We start from the raw sequence: 19,185 nt of genomic DNA on the forward strand, positions 1-19,185 counted from the left end.
ATCTCTCCGTCCTTAAAAGCACAGTCTAGCTTCCTTGGGTTACTGGGGCCGCCAGTGATTAGCTTTCTTTGTTCTGTGATGTATTTATAACTCGTCACGAACCTTTGTTTACATGAGGTTACTCTGGGGCGCAGGAGGTGTGTCTGTTGGTCAGAGGATTATTACTTACATGACAAACCGTGGTTGGACGGAAGAGCATTAGGGCCAACAACTGAGTTTATTATTTTTTTAAACTTCTGAGTTTAAAGTCAGAACTTCTGAGTTTAAAGTCAGAATTTCTGAGATTAAAGTCAGAATTTCTGAGAAAAAAGTCAGTATTTCTGAGAAAAAAAGTCAGTATTTCTGAGAAAAAAGTCAGAATTTCTGACTAAACTCAGAAACTTAAAAAAAAAAAACCTCTGCTGTTGTCCCTAATCCTTCCGTATGGTTGTGATCTCGTGTCAGTATTGATTTGAAGCGCTCCTTGGGATTAGTCGATTGGTTCACTACGTAGATTCCTTGCCATTGGCCAATTAGAGAGGAGTATCAAGGGTCTGTGTGACAGACTTGTGCTGTAATCCCTAATCCTCCGCCTGTAGACAGCTTCCGCCAGCTTTGTGTAACAGAATCAACAGATAGATGCTGTAGGAGAAAGAGTAGGAGTGTAAGGCTTCTAAACCAACTAGAAAATCATCTTTGGATTTAACGATCTACTTTACCTTATCCAGGCAGCTCTGTTGCATACTAACATTATTTAACCAGGAAAGAGCACTGTACTAAAATTACTTTTCACCACACACACATGCTGTGGAATTGATCTGATTCTGAAATCATCAATAGTAGGCTAATCATAATAATAAGTACCATAACTAACTCTTTCTCCCTCAGTGAGCAGAAGAATGACTGGTCTGGACGAGATTTGCTTTAAGATCCCGCTGGGGACCCTTGCGGGGGCCAAGGAGGAAGTGGACCTGATCACAGCCCCGGAGATCACGATCCCCGACTACCTCACCATACTGCAAGAGACCGAGGTGTGTGTGTGCGTGCGTGCGTGCGTGCGTGCATGCGTGTGTGTGTGTGTGTGTGTGTGTGTGTGTGTGCGTGTGTGTGTGTGCGTGTGTGCCTGCATACCTGTGTGTATGTGTCACTACAGTAGGTAATCTCTTCGCCTATGCCTTACAACAGCTATTATAGTGATCAAGGTGTTTAGTGTAGTGTTTGTGATCTTGTGCGTGTCTGTGTGTGTTTGTGATCTTGTGTGTGTCTGTGTGTGTGTTTGTGATCTTGTGTGTGTGTGTGTGTGTGTGTGTGTATGTGTGCGTGCGTGTGCTATCAATTGAGACACTTATCCCGTTGTCAACACAGAACAAATCCTGTCCCCTAACTGTAGAAGTGTTCAGTCCAATCCTGAGTAGAAGTGTTCAGTCCAATCCTGAGTAGAAGTGTTCAGTCCAATCCTGAGTAGAAGTGTTCAGTCCAATCCTGACTGTAGCACCAATCTTGACTAGGAGGATAAATCATGTTTGTTTATGTTTTTTTAACTGCATTTCTACTGTAACTGCACGTTGGAGATTCACACACCTGAACATTTCACTCGCTGGCTCACTCGCGTACAGTGATGTGACCGTAAACAGACTAGACTTGACTTGAAATGTGGTCTCTAGGATTTATCATTATAATGTCAGTGACTTGGGCACAAGCTGAAATCATGGGAAAGAGCTGATGTCTCCTGCTACGGTCTGGAGTATAATTACTGTCTGAGTAACTATTATGATACTCTGTGAACTCTGACCTTTTCACTGCTACACTGCCAAGATTGAATCCCACTGTGACTCAAGACATAGATTGCTCAAGGTCTATACTGTTAAATGTTTGTGTATTTAACAGAGGACGTTTCTCGTGAATCACATCAGTCTCAACACAGTATTGAGTGTCATATTGTAAACTGTAGTCTAGTACAGTGGTTGGGGCTATAACTAAGACCAGTCTGAATATGGAGAGAGACCTCCATTATCTTTATTTGGCTGCATTTCCAATAAAAGTACAGCCTATACTGCACTGTGAGAGTAGCTGGGTACATCTGGGGCAGTATTTCACATAGTTCTGAGAAGTTGAGTCCTGCAGATTCTATTTGCCTGTTTTCATCAGGACATTAGGCGGTGTAGCAGTAACCAGTCAGTTCTCTCAGCTGCCAGGGGATCACTCTCTCATAAAAACCAGACTGTAAGCGTTTACCATGTGAAAACACACTATGGTGATTAAAAGAGCCTTATTTGGGAAAGGTTTCATCCCCTCTGATGTAGAGGGAGCTGGTTTGGGTCCACTATTGTATTCTCTCCAAATGCAACAGTCCCCAGGGCTTCCCTGTGTAACCCAGTTGAGCTGGATAAAATCACTCCGCTAGTATAAATAATGTCTGTCTGCATCACCGAATAGCTGTGTTTTCTGTGGCGTAGCTGGTTAGAACAGCGGTTGGGAGTCAGAGGACCTGGTTTCAGACCTGTCGTCGTGGGCGAGGCAGGGTGCCTTGGAAAACACAACACAGACGAGTTGACATCGGTTACGTCTGGAAGGACTGAACTTTGTGCGATGACCTCACTTTGAATATGTCATAATTCATAAACATTGTGGACGTCCGATTTACATTGCTCTGATGGACACAGTCACTTTCGCCTTTTTTAATATGGAAAATTGTTAGAATAGCATTTTTGGAGGACTTGACTTGGGGTTTGGCATTACAGGTATGCCATAATATATCAAGTCTATGAATTGATTGAAATAACGACAGAAGGGAAAGAGGAAAATGGAATACATGTTAATTTGCTGTAATGCATCCTGAGGCCTGTTGTATGTGAGAGATGGGACCTTCCTGCTTATCTCCTTTAAACTAGTTCAAAGTAATTGGATACTGTAGGTGAGACATATTTCCATCCTAATGCTTGAACCAACCCAACCCTCTGGATCAGTGATTACTGAGGGGTGAAGTCCACAGGAGAGTTCTGGGGAGGTGAGGAGGACGGGCTGAAATGACCCTCATCACTAATACTTCCTGTATTTTGTTGTGGGTCAGTATGATTGCAGCCTGGAGAAGTCTGTCCTGACAGGCCTGCAGAGCGGCTACACAGGTCAGCCCAGCTCTCCTGCCCCCCGCTGCCCCTCGGAGGTACTGCCTTCCTGCCCCCCCTACTGGCAGATGTTCAGCAGCCCCCGAGAGAGCCGACGCAGCGCTGACCTCTGGGAAGCTTGTCCTCGGCGCCGCTCCCACAGCCTCAACGCCGCCGACGCGCGCGCCGCCGCCGAGTCTATCGTCTCCGATTCTGGGGAGGAAGGGGGCGGCAGCTCGGAGGAAGAGGAGCGAGGGTGGAGCGGAGGTCCAGGCTCGGGTTCCAGTCGCCCCGGTCTCCGGCGAGGCCGCTCCCCTGACCCGCCGGGCCCGTCTGGCACACCGAGCCTCCCGGGTCACCATCGCAGGAAGAACCAGCTCCAGCCCTCCGCTCGCCAGTCCTCCCTCTCAGCGCTGGACACCATCAGAGGGGGCCGTCAGAAGACCCCCCGCCCGCCGGGACCAGACCTGGCCCCCCCACCGTCCTCACACAGACCCCCCAACGCCAGGGCCCACACCGCGACCTGGACCCCCTCCATCAAGCATCACAGACCCACCCAGCCAGTAAGAGAATGAGCCTCGAACCACTCCAGAATTAATTAAATTCCTATCATGGTTTTTTTAGGAGTTTGTTGGAGAAACAATCCGCTGTTTCAGGGTTTATGGGAAACAGTGGGAATAGTTAAGGTGAAAAGGCTTTTTCTCTGGGATGTGTAGCAGAGGGCCTTAGCGCAGGCTGTGTTTAAACGGCACAGACGTCCTATCAGTGGCTCCAGACAGGAGGCCTGGAAAAGAGGAGCGAGGTATTAAAATCAGCACACTACCAGAGGTATAAAAACAGTCCAGGCCAAAGGAAGTGAAAACAATGATTCTGCTCTTATATAACCATACTCAATTCATCATGGTAGAGAGTAAAAGTTAAGTAAATACAACACACGCTTTAGTCAGTAATCAGTATACCTCTGAGAGTGTGGGTTATTTAAGGCTAATGCTATGTCTGCTCGACTGGATCTTAACTATCTGGTCTTTTTTCAATTCACGTTTCTCAAATGTTTTTAAGGATATGAGGTCTAAAAATAAGTAGTGTAAAGTCTTTGCTGGGAATCCTCCCAGGTTATCACTGGTTCGTCAGGATTAGCGAGCGCTAGTAACGATACTCCGAGTGTCTTTCTCAGCAGAGCTGCTTGTGAAAGTCGTCTAGCGGAGCATGTGGATGGCGTCACGCCCCGTCAATGTTTTCTGTCACCCGCGCTGCCGGTCAGGGTTCCGGGTCCCAGGGAGACATGGAGGAATCAAAGCCAGGCTGGGATCCACACTGACCTCTCCCAGCCTGGGGTCGACCGTCTCTCTCTCTCTCTCTCTCTCTCTCTCTCTCTCTCCCTCCCTCCCCTCTCTCTCTCTCTCCCTCTCTCTCCCTCTCTCTCCCTCTCTCTCTTTTTTCTCCTGTGCTCTCTCCCTATCTCTCTCCCTCTCTCTCTCTCTCTCTCTCTCTCCCTCTCTCTCTCTCTCTCTCTCCCTCTCTCTCTCTCTTTCTCCCTCTCTCTCCCTTTCTCTCTTCTTTCTCCTGTGCTCTCTCCCTCTCTCTCTCTCTCTCCCTCTCTCTCTCTCTCCATGTTTTCTCTCCAACCTCATTCCTCTCGATCCCTCACTCGCTCTCTCTTCTCACACACACACACACGCGCACACACACGCGCACACACACGCGCACACACACGCACACACACACACACAACACACACACACACACACACACACTGCCTCCTCTCTCTCCCTCCCAGTCGCTGCCCTCACACACACACACACACACTCACACACACACACCCACCAACAGACACACATACACACACCCACCCACACACACACACACTCACGCACGCCCACCCACATGCACACACAAACACACACACTTGCTCAAGGGACCATGACTCATGCAGTTTGTTTTCGTCCTGCAGTCTCTGAGTCCGAACCCCCGCGCGCCTCCTCCCCCCTCCCTGACACCGCGGCCCGCGGGTTCCCATGCCGGAGCGCCGGACGCGTCGGCGGAGCTGCTGTCCGCTCTGGGCCCGGAGGAGAGGGAGCTGCTGGAGGCCATCACAGAGAGAGGCTATCCCCTCCGCACCGCCATCATCGCCCTGCAGAAGACTGGCCAGCAGAGCCCGGAAAAGGTCCGCCTTCCACACCTTCAACTAAAGTCGGAGCTTTGTCTCCCTGTCCTACCAGCTGACCCATAGTCTGTAGTGTCTCTCTAGTCCTGCTCCGGCTGAGGACGTCTCAACGTTGAGAGAGCAGATCTTTGTATCTGTAATCCGATGATCATTACGCTGCTACGACAAACTGAGCCAAGCCTCTCCTATCCCCTGGATCTGGCTCTGTTATTCTACCCAAAGCCAGTAAGGTCGGCTTCTTAATTCTTCATACTGTAATTAAGTTCAAACGTGATAGAAGGAATGTATCACTAAGACCAAAAGCACCAAGTGTCATTTTCAATAGGGGACACATTTTCAACAGTGAGCCCACACGGCCACTTTAATTTAACTTATTGTAATTCCCACAACTGGCAGCCAACTCTATTTTTCAAGCACTTTTCCCAACCAGCATCCAAGCAGCTTCCCAACCATGAATCCATCTCAGCGTCCACCTGGCTGTTGAACATCATCTGGTTCCAGCCCCTTGATCTGAAGCAGAGGGCAAGAAAAACCCAGAGCACCACCGTAAAAATAGACACCAGATCCTCAAAGTTTCCACAGCCGGGTCTGGATCAGCAGCACCACCAGGCCCGGTTCTCCCCCAGGACTGCGTGTGAATCTCAGGCCAGCAGGAGAGGAGGGGCTGGGGGTCAGTTGTGGGATGGAGGAAGTGGCCACTTGGCTGGACCATCTGCTTGAGCGCTGGGGACAGGAAAGGGGGGGTGAGAGTGCCATGTCATAATGGTCTTCCTTCTAAGGCCATTTTTGAATAGCGTACAAGCTTTTTAGGGAGGGAACGGAGTATGAATGGACCTCCTTAACCACCAACAAACATTAACATGGACCACATTGGTAGAGCGGGTCGTTCAGTGATCGAAGGGTCAGTGGTTCGAATCCCAGCTCCGACTGTCCACATGTCGAAGTGTCCTTGAGCAAGACGCCTAACCCCAAATTGCTCCCAATGAGCAGGTTAGCACCTTGCATGGCAGCTTCCGCCATTGGTGTGTGAATGTGTGTGTGAATGGGTGAATGAGAGGCCATTGTAAAGCGCTTTGAGTGCCGCTAAGGTGGAAAAGCGCTATATAAGTGCAGTCCATTTACCATTTATGGATTTAGGGCTCAGCTCCCTCCGTCTTCCCTGCTGTGTGAGGAGTGGAGGCAGCTGGTGAACCAGCCTGATCACAGCTACATGAGCAGGGATCAGATCACTACTGACTTCATCAGGGTCATGTGACTGGTGCGTTTGTTGCGTAGCAGGGGGTCACTCTCACAGTTCACTTCACAGATCTCATTTCCCTCTGACTTCAGAATGATGCTATTAAAACAATATGCTTTTATCCAACAGGCTGTAAAAAACCTTTATTTTACCAGGTGCTCCCATTGAGATGAATGAAAAATCTCATTTACAAGGGAGACCTGGCCAAAATAGCATTAAAAGACAAACACAACAATAAAAAACAACAATAAAGAAGAGATTACTGTGTACAAATTAAAATATTTATGGACATACTTAACAACAAGCTTGTGAGAGCTTTAAAAGCAGGCAGAGAGACCAGTTCCACTAGTTTTCGATATGTTTGAAGGCTATTCCAGTTAAGAGGAGCACAGCACATAAAAGCCTTCTGTCCCAGTTCAGTCATCGCTCTCGCCACACAACAGGATCACATGATGAGATCTCAGACTGGAACTCCTGACAGGCCGCTGTGCCGGGAGTTCACCTAGGATGGCTTTATAAATGAACAGGTACTAATGACTGAGCCTCTGCAAGGTCAGCGAAGGTCAGCCAGCGTACAGCGATGAGTTAGGACTTTGGGTTTTGACTCATTTCCAGAAAAGCAGGGGGTGTAATCGTACCAGTCTCAGTATGCTCTCCTGTGAAATGTATCGCAATCCGAATGTTTTTACATGTTTGGCATGGCTTGGACATAAGAATTCCCCTGGCGCTTGTTTTCACTGATCCCACAGAGGACTCAGTGCAAGACATGCCAAACACCTAAAAATATTTGGACTGGGCAAGACATGCCAAACACCTAAAAATATTTGGACTGTGATACATTTCACTGGAGAGAATACTGATATCTGAGATATTCACTTTAAGTGAATATGCTCTGTGTGGTTCATTGTTTCCATCGTGTGTTCCTGGCAGATCCTGAGTTACCTGGAGGCGTGTGAGCGTCTGTGTGAGCTGGGCCACGAGCAGGCTCAGGTGGAGGAGGCCCTGGAGATGTTCCACAACTCTGAGACTAAGGTAACAATCAATGTTCTCTGCTATCTGTTCCGCTCAGGTGACCTGCTGCTTCTTTAAATCCGTCATGTCCAGACAGAACTTGGGAAATCAACTTTTTCTTTTAGTGCCCCAACTTCATGGAATGCGCTTCAAAAAGCGCTGAATATAAGTTCTCTGCCCTCGTAGGGGCAGTTTTAAAGCCCTGGTTTTGCACATTACTGCCTGTTTGTAGCTGTTTTTAATGACTGACTTACTACTGACTATGTCACAAGTTGTTCTATTTTATATTCTTTATCCGTACTGGTTTATTGTGTTTAATTTTAAATTATATTGTTATTTGTGATGACATCTTATTGTTTAACATTTTTTTATTGTTGCTGCTTGTTTTGTCTCGGCTACATTGAAAATGAGGGACTGCCCCTCAATTGTATTCCCGAGAAACCAAATAAAGGTTATTAATGAATGAATGAATGAATGAATTGTGGGGAGGCAACAATACGAGCAGCATAAGTTGCTTTCCTAATTTGAATGAGGAGAGGAAGGCTCTCTCAGTGCCTCAGTGTCTCCCCCCCTCCAGGCCGCTGAGTTCCTTCACCTGCTGGCCCAGTTCAACGAGATGGGCTTCCAGCTGGAGACCATCAAGGAAGTGCTGTTGGTCCACGAGAACCATGGCGAGAGGGCTCTGGAGGAACTGATGACGCGCGTGGTGTGATCGCGGCAGCACACACACACATACACATTGTGCAGTTGTTCAATTGGTTAACGATCCACAATAGTACACAACAGGAGGAGAGGACAAGTGGCCTTTAATAAGGAAAATCACATCTTCTATACAGTTTCAGTAAAGATGTTGGACAAGGTATTTTCCATAAACACTTTTGTTTGTAAATTATCCAGTGTAATTGTATTTGTCTGTAATTTGCAATTGTACAGAATCTAAAGCATTGCTGTACATGTTTCTGTATGATGCATGTAGGCATACTGAACAGAAAGAATGACATCTAAGAGTATACAAATGTAATGAATGTCTTTAATTTGAATTTGACCTCATAAAGCTATGTAAAGAATGTATTTATGTTGAGAACTCGGGTAGCTAACAGTGTTTATGAATGTAATGTAAGCTTCAATAAACATTTACATATGGTTTCTATGCATAATACAGAGTAAGATTAATTTGTGCAAGGGGCATGTTCACATTTTTGCCATGCCTTATCTGGTGATCGGTGCCCATGTCTGGAGGGCTGGCCACCAAAAAACAGCTTTGTTATATTTGTCAAAGCTCCAGCGGGCTTTAGATGAGAGCAGAGCAAAGGGAAGCGTCAGCATCTATTACAGATGTGTATCTGCTGTTGATGGACTGGGCTCACATTAGACATCTTACTTGGCCTGGACAGCATTTCTTTTATCACTTTCCTATTAAATAACTTCACTGACATACCTAAGCCTGAAGGATGAGAGAAAACTATCTCACTACAGTCAAAGTTTCTTGAGCAAAAGATTATATATTATCTGTTAGTAAAAGGAGAAACCTGCACATCAAGTTACATTCTTCACATCTTAAGTGAAAGTGATTTGAAGGGTCTTCTTTCAAAAAGTATTTGATCAGATAATTACATTCCTTCCGATAATCCAATCTATTGCGCCAACTATTTATTGATTATATATACTATATACTGTGTATTTACTTTATCTAATGAAGTATCCTCTACTAGTACTAACACATGGTCATCCCGTTGGAATGACAAAACTGTTCACCTAAAGAGGTCTTTCTTATCGTAGCCACAAACATCCATTCTTACCAGTCATGTTCTGTGAATGCTATCCTGGCCTTATCTAAACCGTACGTTCTAGCCGTAGGTACCACTGGGACCTCTGGGGTTCTGTGTCTGTTGTTGGAACAGGAAAAGTATTTAAATACATAACTGACCGTTTGTGTAATTTCCATGGAGAGAGCAATTTCATATGCCTGTACAAACTTGACTTATTGCTTGTACTGCACTTGCCAAGCCAAGGCAGATTAAGCCAATATCACTTTAGCCATTAACACTGAGTTCTAGAACTGTATCTACAGTTATTAGTTTACATTGACATCATAGAGGAAAGTTATTCATAAGGATTCAGTCGAAACATTGTACAGAGCATCTAGGGCTGTGGTCAATTCGGTTCCCTAAGTTTAGACCATCAATCAAATACTGAGAGTTCCCCCCAGGGGGGGTTGTGTCCTTGGGCGTCCTCAGCAGGAACGTGTACATGGACCCGATCCTCCCGAAGCCAGCCATCTCCCTCCTGGTTCTCCACTTGCGTTCCTCTACGGAGTACTCTGTGGTCACCATGCGGTTGAGGGTGAAGACCGAGTCCCCTCTCACCACGGCGGTGAACAGGGCTCCTTTACTGTTCCCATACTGGCCTGTCATGGCCGTCCACTGGCCTGTCGTTAGGTTATAACAGTCCATCACGCACAGCAGGAAGTCTTCACAGGGCCCATTACGCATCACGTACAGATTGTCCCTGTGGGCCACCATACAGTGGCCGTAGCTCTGCTGTCGGACGAGAGTGGTTTCGACAGCCCACCGGTCCCTCAAGGGCACATACTCATGGATCTCCGTGGCGCCGCCGGACTTCCACAGGCAGATGAAGATCCTGCTCATGGCTTTGGCCGAGGCCACCAAGGCGACAGGGCAGGGCAGCGGAGAGACAAAGCCCCAGGTTCCTGTAGAGACCCTGTACCTCTCCACAGACGACATGGACTTCCTGTCAAACACCCCTCCGATGGCGTAGAGGCAGCCCTCGTGTCCCACCAGAGTGAAGTTGTAGCGAGGCTGCTGGGGTCCCGGGATCACAGACCAGGCGTCGCTCTCTGGGCTGTAGCAGAAGGCGGCGTCGACCACTTTCTTGCTGATGTCATGCACCCCTCCGATGATGTAGAGCTTGTTGTCTAACACAGTCACACCCGCCATTGTTGTGCTAGTGCTCATGGGTAAATGAGTCAGGACTTTCCAGTGCCTCTCCTCTTCATCCAGGTAGCAGACTGTCCTCTGGAAGTCCTGCAGCAGCTCAATGGCGGGTGAGTGTGTGCAGACGACCATGTACTTACTGGGATTAAGAGACTCGACATATTCCACTAGCTCTCCGGGCAAGGTGCCCACCTCCTCCCTGAGATCGGAGTACATGTCTCTGATGAACAGAGCGGCATTGTGGGATAGCTCTCGCAGGCCATAGGTGGCTGCTGTGTGGTACATGAGCAGGCAGTTGTCAGAGTTGATGATGTCGATCAGGTGTTTGCTGATGGACTCCGCCTGTAGGAAAGCAGCGCACTCGATGGCCCCCACGATCTGGTCCTCGCTGAGGACCGGACGCTCTCCGCTCAGGACGCGCAGCGCCGTCAGGAACCCCCCGGCCCCCAGCTCCCTCAGGTGGACCTCCTCCTGCTGGCATTCCCTCATTCCCGACTGGAAAAGGGCTCGGAAGTACTCGCAGTGCCGAGTGAGGAGGGCTTTGTCCACCACGAAAACGCTCGCATCCACTCTCACTTTCAGGCTGTCCATCCCGGCTGGCTCTGGAGGCTTGTCGCTGTCAGCCTCTGAGCCGGCGCAGCTGCTCGGCTCCATCAGCGCACTGGCATAGATGCTCATCTAGCCAAATGGAAAGATTATACCCAGAGGACACATGCGAGTACAATCAGAGCAGGCCTACCAGTACCTCACGCCCATATCAACGCCAGTTATCCATTGTAATCCATTCAGCCAGACTACAGTGGCAGATCGATGGATTCCCCCCCTGTCCTATCCAGCTGTAGGCCTGCTTGACAGCGTATACGCCGTTTGTATTTCTTTGCACAGCTACAAGAATAGCCTCGTCTATACATAGCGAGGGGACGCGTGGCTGGGTTGTGATGTATTATGATGATGACACACGGCCGTCGGAGAGACCAGTGTTGACCTTCTGAAAGAGGAGACAGCCATGGCGGTGTGAGCTGGTGCGGCTCTATGCTGATGGGTTATGGCTCTTTGTTCACGGCTGCCAGTGGAAAATGTCCGGACTTGTCCTTGGCAGCAGTCGTAAAATTGTTGTGACGACAATAGATTGTTCAGCGAGGTCACATGTGTTTGGAGACAGTTCCATGTTAATGCCCTTGTCTGCTGTATTCTAGTCTACTCTGCCTCGCAAGGGTGTAATACTGTAGGACTGAATTATAAAAAGTACTCTTAAGATAAGATACTATATAACTTTAATAATCCCCGGGGCGTTCCAGCAGCGAGAATGTAGGCTACAGAATAGATCAGAATAAAGAATATACATCAGAGTAAAGAATATACATGGAAGAGTACAAAAAAATAATAATACAGTATGTATTATGTATAAATTATAGAATATAGATAGATAGATAGATAGATAGATAGATAGATAGATAGATAGATAGATAGATAGATAGATAGATAGATAGATAGATAGACAGACAGACTTGCTTAAACAGCAAATAAAGTTGATATCTATCTAAAGCTCATCTGACTCTTCATTGTAATGAAGAGAAAAAAACATGATTTGAACTGGATTTGAATCCAGGTCTACAGATTGCTACTGAAAGAAGGAAAAGGGGATTTGTATGGCCTCATCCTCAATCACCAAAGTTTTTAAATGTTGATGTATATATAAAAAATATTTTTTTGTGTATAATAAATTATTTTAAAAACCTTCTATTTGTATATAGACAGTATTTATGTGCCAGGTGGGCGCTAGGACCCAGTAGGGATTGTTGGTTACCTGTCACATTTATATAAGAGCAAAGTTGAATCCAAGGTTCTTGGTTCGTCATCTTTGCCAGAAATTTGTTTACATATTACAGATTATTGAACATTATATTAGTGATTTATTAATAATCCTACAGTGAATATATACATTTAGACACTATTATACTAAAACACAGAGGATAATACTGTCTTTTTCCGTTTGCTTCAACACTAAAATTAAAAACAACACAGTTAATGAAACCTGACACTCAAGGAGCAAAACCTCAGCCCAGATGTGCACAACTATACTGTAAGCACATTCTCAGCCTCACACCTGCAAAACACTAAACACACTTCTCTACATTAGACACAGAACTCAAACATTATGTTCTCTCTGCCATTTCAAAACACCACCTTTCAAAATACCACACTCATGAACCAACTGATCCAACACGGCCGTTAGGTGTCCTGTCTGGGTGCTTGCAGTCTGCCAGACACCAGAGCAGGCCGGACACAGGGAGGTCCAGGTCTCCTCAGAAGGGGCAGGAGGTCACTCCAGGGGTGGAGAAGGTGAAGAGGCATGCGCTCACCACAAGTGCCCCGCCTGCCCAGTGGCCAGACTGCTGCCACCTGATTGAGACCATCTTCGTCAGGCTCTGTTCCATCCACCGCAGTCCCAAGAAGAAGGGGACTGGCACAGTGTCCAGATGAGATGGACAGAGGCATGGACACTGGGCTATAGCCCTTCTACCCCTCCCAGAGACATGTACACTGGGCTAGTGCCCTTCTACCCCTCCCAGAGGCATGGACACTGGGCTAATGCCCCTCTACCCCTCCCAGAGACATGGATACTGAGTTAATGCCCCTCTAGGCAAGGCAAGGCCAGGCAAGTTTATTTATATAGCACATTTCAGCCACAGGGCAATTCAAGGTGCTTTACATGAGACATTAAAAGCATTAAAACAAAAAGCAAGACATTATAGACATTTAAAACAAAGGGCAGGACAAATTAAAAGCATTAAAACAAAAAGCAAGTCATTATAGACATTTAAAACAAAAAGAAGGACAAATAGAATACAGGAATAAAAGTTACAGTGCAGTATACTGATAAACATAACTCCTCTTAGAAAGCAGTGGCAAAAAGAAAAGTCTTCAGGCTTGTTTTAAAAGAACCAAGAGTTGCAGCAGACCTGCAGTTTTGTCTACCCCTCCCAGAGACATGGACACTGGGCTAGAGCCCTTCTACCCCTCCCAGAGACATGGACACTGGGCTAGAGCCCTTCTACCACTCCCAGAGGCATGGACACTGGGCTAGTGCCCCTCTACCCCTCCCAGAGGCATTGACACTGGGCTAGAGCCCTTCTACCCCTCCCAGAGGCATGGACACTGGGCTAGTGCCCTTCTACCCCTCCCAGAGGCATGGACACTGGGCTAGAGCCCTTCTACCCCTCCCAGAGACATGGACACTGGGCTAGAGCCCTTCTACCCCTCCCAGAGACATGGACACTGGGCTAGTGCCCTTCTACCCCTCCCAGAGACATGGACACTGGGCTAATGCCCCTCTACCCCTCCCAGAGGCATGGACACTGGGCTAGTGCCCTCTACCCCTCCCAGAGGCATGGACACTGGGCTAGTGCCCTTCTACCCCTCCCAGAGGCATGGACACTGGGCTAGTGCCCTTCTACCCCTTTTACCCCCCAGAGGAATGAACACGACTTTATTTCTGTGTATTAGTGTGTAACTTATGTTTTCTGTTATTGTCTGTCATGGCTGATTGAAGAAAATTAAACAAGTATGTTGAGATTTAGGTGAGGGTCACGCTGAAGCCATCCAGAGCTGTGTTGTAAGGATCTACAGTAAGTTGGCATGGCGATGGAGGACCCCATTCTGTGAGATCGCAGCGCACATTGTGATGCAGCATGTTGGCTAAAAAATAGCTCAAAAATAGCTCCGTTCAAAATAGCTCAGTGATCCATGATGTTTCTCCCTCTTGCTTTGGTCAGGTTACTGTAAACCCAGCCTCATTCATGAAGATACATCCATGAGCAACTGCAAAAGCATCCATTTGCAAAACTCTCTGAAAACATACATTGTGTACTTCAAAACAGGCCTACTACTGTATACCGCAAATGTCCATGTAAAAGGTTCTGCAGTGGACAATACTGAAGAGTTCTCCACAGGTCTGTGACTCTTCCAGAATTCCTTTCAAATGGCGCTCGCTCACTAGAGTTGTTTCATCTGTATGTGATGTTTGTTTTTGTCCGTGCTTACGCCTGACTGGTGAGTATAATATGGTCGTGATAATAATGCCTGTAGGAGTAGCAGGCTGTTGTCGGGCTCTCGCCGTGGACGGCCAGCTCCGCCTGCAGAGGGGAACAACGTTAGTGAACGATGTTGAACTCTCCCGTATTAAACCAACAGTAATTGATTGCTCTGTATTTAGGGGAACGTTGTAACGATCCATGTGAGAAGGGGGTCTAATAGCTCAGGCGTTGTAATACGTGATTGAAATGGAATGATGGTTGCTGACCTCTGACCTCATCCTCCAGCTCCTGTGGTGTTCGGGATAAAGAGTCCCAGGGGAGTCTGGTCGCTGCCTAAATGGTTCCGGAGCAGTCCACTATGGGGACCGTTAGTGGGGGAGAGGTAGAAGGATGGGACCGGTGAAAAGACTGGTGTCCATTTTGACACAGGCACACAGTGTGTCCTGTGGATGGGGGAGTGATGGGATGTACTCACCTGTTTCATGCTATTTGTCTGTGATCTGATGTAGCATGGGAATGGAAAGTGTGTGTGTGTGGGTTCCCCCCTGTAATGGATGGTGTCCAGCTGATTTCCTGCCGGGGACCTATAAAAGGCACCAGGTCTGTGGGGTTGAGAGCTGGTGATGTAAGGGTGATGTAAGGTCAGTGATGTAAGGGTGGTTGCCTGCTGCTGCTCTTCAGTCATTCCACTAAACGCCACCTCAGCTGCAATGGACCTGGGTCTGCTGCCTTCTCACTGAATCCTCCAACCGCAATACTGGCCGTCCAACAACGCATACATATAGAATATATATATATATATATATATATATATATATATATATATATATATATATATATATATATATATATATATACAGTATATAAATAAAAGTAGTGAGGTGAAATGACATAAAGCGTTAGGTGACAGGTGACATGGGGGGGTGGGGTAGAGGAGTCATCTGAGAACTTCTGGAGGTGGCACGCTCCAAAGTTGTAGCTGAAGTCAGAGGTGCAGAGGGTGAACAGGAAGGGTGACAGAACTGTTCCTTGGGGGACGCCTGTGTTCCACAGTGCCAATGTGACTGACTAACAGCCAGCCAACCCCCCCAAAAAACGTGCACCTGCTTATCGTTGTATGGGGAGTTTTGAGTAAACTTTCTTTACATTACCTGAACATGTGCAAAGAATAGACCTCTTGAAAAACTCCGTGGCTGACTGTTATCCAAAGGTCAACAATTAACAACACCGTCAAGCAGTAAGTGTTTCTCCGTTAGAATTGTCAAGGAGGTTTTAAAATCAGGCCCTTGCCAAATCATTATTTGCATGTTGACATAAAGAGACCTAACCCCAGTTTCCTTAAAAGGGCATGCGCAGTCAATCATGTGCGTAAGCAGCAACATTCTTCTCCAAATGTTCCTCTATTCCTCAGCCTGGTGCGGCCCGACCCCTCTGCCGGATCGGACTGTTCCTCAGTCCACATGAACATCAGCGCACTAGATTGAGCCTGCCTTAGTATTCAGCATGTTTATTCCATGTGGAAAATCTAATTAAAGGAATTTGACAATCAAGACGTCTTCAAAGCATAATTGCGAAAGAAACATGCGCGTTTTTTTATTTTATTTTTTAATAAGCTACTGTAGGCTACATTGGGACATTTCCTCACGACGCCAGTCAACTTGTTTTATCCTCGAGTTAGTCCTGGAGTTCTTGAACGGCACTATTTACAGTATGTGATACTTTTTTCACTGCATTCCTCGACCACTTTGTTGGGGATCTGGCTTCTCTTCTTGTCACAGAGGATCTCTAATGTTTGGGAAGTCCAGGACCTGTCATTTCGCCGCGGTTCCTGAGCGGGGCCAACCCGAGTGCAACGTGGTGGTCCTCGGAGTGACGGGCTCAGGGAAATCAGGTGGGCCAATGTTTAATGCTAATTCAATAACTCCATAAATAATCCAAATAGTTGAGACTGGCTGAGCATCTTCTATTTTTCAGTTTTGCTTGTTTGATAGTTTGTTGTTGCAGAAAACTGATGCCTAATGTTTCATGCGAGTGTTTATGTGAGGGGTGGATGTAAACAGGACATATTCCCTCCCTTTGCAGCTCTGACTGTGAAATTTCTCACAAAGCGCTTCATCAGTGAATATGATCCCAATCTCGGTAAGATTTCCTTTTGTTTTCTTCTGTAACGAAAGTAAACTCCTTTTGTCATCGGTCATTGCTATGATTTACAGTAGGTTACATAACCTGAAATTCACTGAAATGCTCTCAGTTGAACAACCTTGTCCATGACACATAAATGTAGTGACTCTGGTTGACGTGTGTCTCTCGGCTGCCCTCTAGAGGACATCTACACTTCTGAGGAGGTGGTGGACCAGCAGCCAGTGGTGGTGAAAGTGATGGACACCTCTGACCAGGTATGAAACAACCAGGATGCAGGGACAACACTCTGCGATTCACTCACAATCTCACAGTTGGAGAACGGTGATGAAGAATTTTTACAACAGCTCAAACTGGTGAAACTGTTTTTTTTGCTACCCTCTGGAATATGTAGGGGTGGGACCTATGCCCTCCCATTGCTCTCTGGAAAGCGCATTGTGTTGCCTCTGTGTATGAAATGCGCAATACAAATAAAGTTTGATTTGATTTGATGGTGAGACTGCAGACTTGCACGTCCGTCTCTGCTCGCAGGACGGTCCGGTCAACTGCGAGCGCTACCTGTCCTGGGCCGGCGCCTTCCTGGTGGTCTACAGCATCGACGACCGCCGCAGCTTTGAGGGCAGCCAGCGCTACCTGCAGATCGTCACCCAGCACATCCGAACCGTCCAGCCCGACTGCCCGGTGGTCCTGCTGGGAAACAAGCTGGACATGGAGAGATACAGGTACGCCGGGGCCCCTGGGATCCCCCCTGTAGTGGGATTTGGTTGTTTAAACTCATGTACATGTTTAAACTTATATTTCCTGTGAATTAATGTCTACATCTGATCGACCTTCAGGAATATACCAGAATAATGATGTAAAACTAAACATGACCTTTCTCTCACACAATGACAGCGAGTTGGCCGATGTCCCCAAGGGTTGGTACCCACTTCCCCTTGAGGCCTGTCTAGAAGATTTAACACATGCTATGCTTAGACTACAATTGTATCTGTCGTAACCAAACTAACCTTCTGATTGTCTAAGATGGGCGGGTAGACCATCCAAGATGCTATAAACTAACATGAAAGTTGTCTCAGGGCTCGTTCTCTCACTCCCGCGCTGAGGGACAGAAAACCATTGAGCCGGTGTTGCTTAGTAAACGTACTCATTACTCTCTGATACTCGGCATTCAACATCATTCCAAAGAACACCTTGCTTTCCACCACACGCCTGTCGGTGAGACGACTGTGGACCGGACCACTATGGCACAGGATGTGGTGCTCTTAAAACCGAACTACCTCAACAGCTCATCTGAGAGCTCATTTGACAGCAGGCATTAGTGCAAAGTGTACTCTATTAACCCCCCTTGGGTACTATTTACTGAGAAGACACGTGTTTAGTAGAGGTTGCCAAGTAGGGGTGATTAATGAATAATATACGACTACGGTGGATTATATTTTATGTTATCACAGGCTTTGTTTAAACTAAGAATACACAAATATAAGTGCTGGATTCATTTTCCATGGAAAATCAACTCCTGTTGTTTCTGTTGAGATGTCTGTTTAGATTTGGGAAACGTTTACACGTTTGGTTCCGACATTAGTCCCCGTGTCCTCCCATAATGCCCTGCTCTGAGATGATGGGACGTGTGGGTGGTCCGACGTCACGGCGCAGGAGAGCAGTGGTTCTATAGAATGACAGATGGACACCGGAGAACGTAAAGATCTGCTTCTTTCTCTCCCCTCCGTTTCTCTGACCCTCTCCCTCGTTTGTCTCCTCCCAGGCAGGTGAGTAAGTCGGACGGCTCGGCGCTGGCGTCTCGCTTCGGGTGTCTGTTCTTCGAGGTGTCCGCCTGTCTGGACTTCCCCTCCGTGCAGCGCGTCTTCCACGAGGCCGTGAGGGAGGCCAGGCGCGAGGGGGCGAGGACCTCCCCGCTACGACCTCTCTTCATCAGCGAGGACAAGCCCCTGGTCAGCCTGGCGCCCGCCCCCACCTTCACCACGCCCTGCTACAAAGAGCTGCCGGCCCCCGCCACGGCCAAACTCATCACGGTCAAGTCCTCGAGGGCCCAGAGCAAACGCAGGGCCCCAACCCTCACCCTGCTCAAGGGCTTCAAGATCTTCTGATCTCTTTAACACAACTACCGGGTTTGACAGTCTGCATAAAGTGAGAGAAGAATGAAAGTTGTATATGGAATAACATAAAATGAGATATACACAAAATTACATCAAGATATTGAGCAGGCTGCATGTAGGAAGTATAAAGGTAGACATGGATCTGGAAGGGTGTCACGGTCAATATGTTATTGGATTTAAGTGTGGACCAAAACGATGTTGCCTTACTGAAGAACAGGAGCAGAAACACAGTTCTACATATTCTACTCGGACAGAGGGCTTTACACTGGACTTATGTGTTATGATGAATGCTAATGTATTGCTAAGTGCCTTGTCACTGTCACTAAGAATCATAAAGTTACAGCATTACGGGTTAGGGGATTTCATGACTCGAGGGCGCCCTCTAGTGGGGCATAAGGGTGCTGATGTGTAAAACTCAACTTCCATAGACCACACTTGTGATATTG

The 19,185-nt window shown here is 47.2% G+C and overlaps 3 protein-coding genes across 3 annotated transcripts; 2 read left to right on the forward strand and 1 right to left on the reverse strand.

Annotated features, from left to right (window-relative positions):
- The first annotated feature begins 614 nt into the window (after nt 1-614).
- ubap1lb (ubiquitin associated protein 1-like b) lies at nt 615-8,579 on the forward strand. The gene is made up of 5 exons (XM_084437135.1): nt 615-1,010; nt 3,050-3,646; nt 5,035-5,247; nt 7,415-7,516; nt 8,073-8,579. Exons 1-5 carry the CDS (start codon nt 879-881, stop codon nt 8,205-8,207), a joined length of 1,179 nt encoding a protein of 392 aa, XP_084293261.1. The 5' UTR covers nt 615-878; the 3' UTR covers nt 8,208-8,579.
- A 1,033-nt stretch (nt 8,580-9,612) lies between these two features.
- Nucleotides 9,613-11,127, reverse strand: kbtbd13a (kelch repeat and BTB domain containing 13a; the record flags this gene model as incomplete). Its single annotated transcript, XM_084437480.1, has 1 exon — nt 9,613-11,127. The coding sequence occupies one exon, from the start codon at nt 11,125-11,127 to the stop codon at nt 9,613-9,615; it is 1,515 nt and encodes a 504-aa protein (XP_084293606.1).
- A 4,809-nt stretch (nt 11,128-15,936) lies between these two features.
- Nucleotides 15,937-19,106, forward strand: rasl12 (RAS-like, family 12). The gene is made up of 5 exons (XM_084436856.1): nt 15,937-16,377; nt 16,569-16,625; nt 16,809-16,882; nt 17,157-17,347; nt 18,388-19,106. The coding sequence occupies exons 1-5, from the start codon at nt 16,275-16,277 to the stop codon at nt 18,728-18,730; spliced, it is 768 nt and encodes a 255-aa protein (XP_084292982.1). The 5' UTR covers nt 15,937-16,274; the 3' UTR covers nt 18,731-19,106.
- Nucleotides 19,107-19,185: the final 79 nt, after the last annotated feature.

The sequence above is a fragment of the Borostomias antarcticus genome (assembly GCF_949987555.1).
Source record: "Borostomias antarcticus genome assembly, chromosome: 4".
NCBI lineage: Eukaryota > Metazoa > Chordata > Actinopteri > Stomiiformes > Stomiidae > Borostomias > Borostomias antarcticus.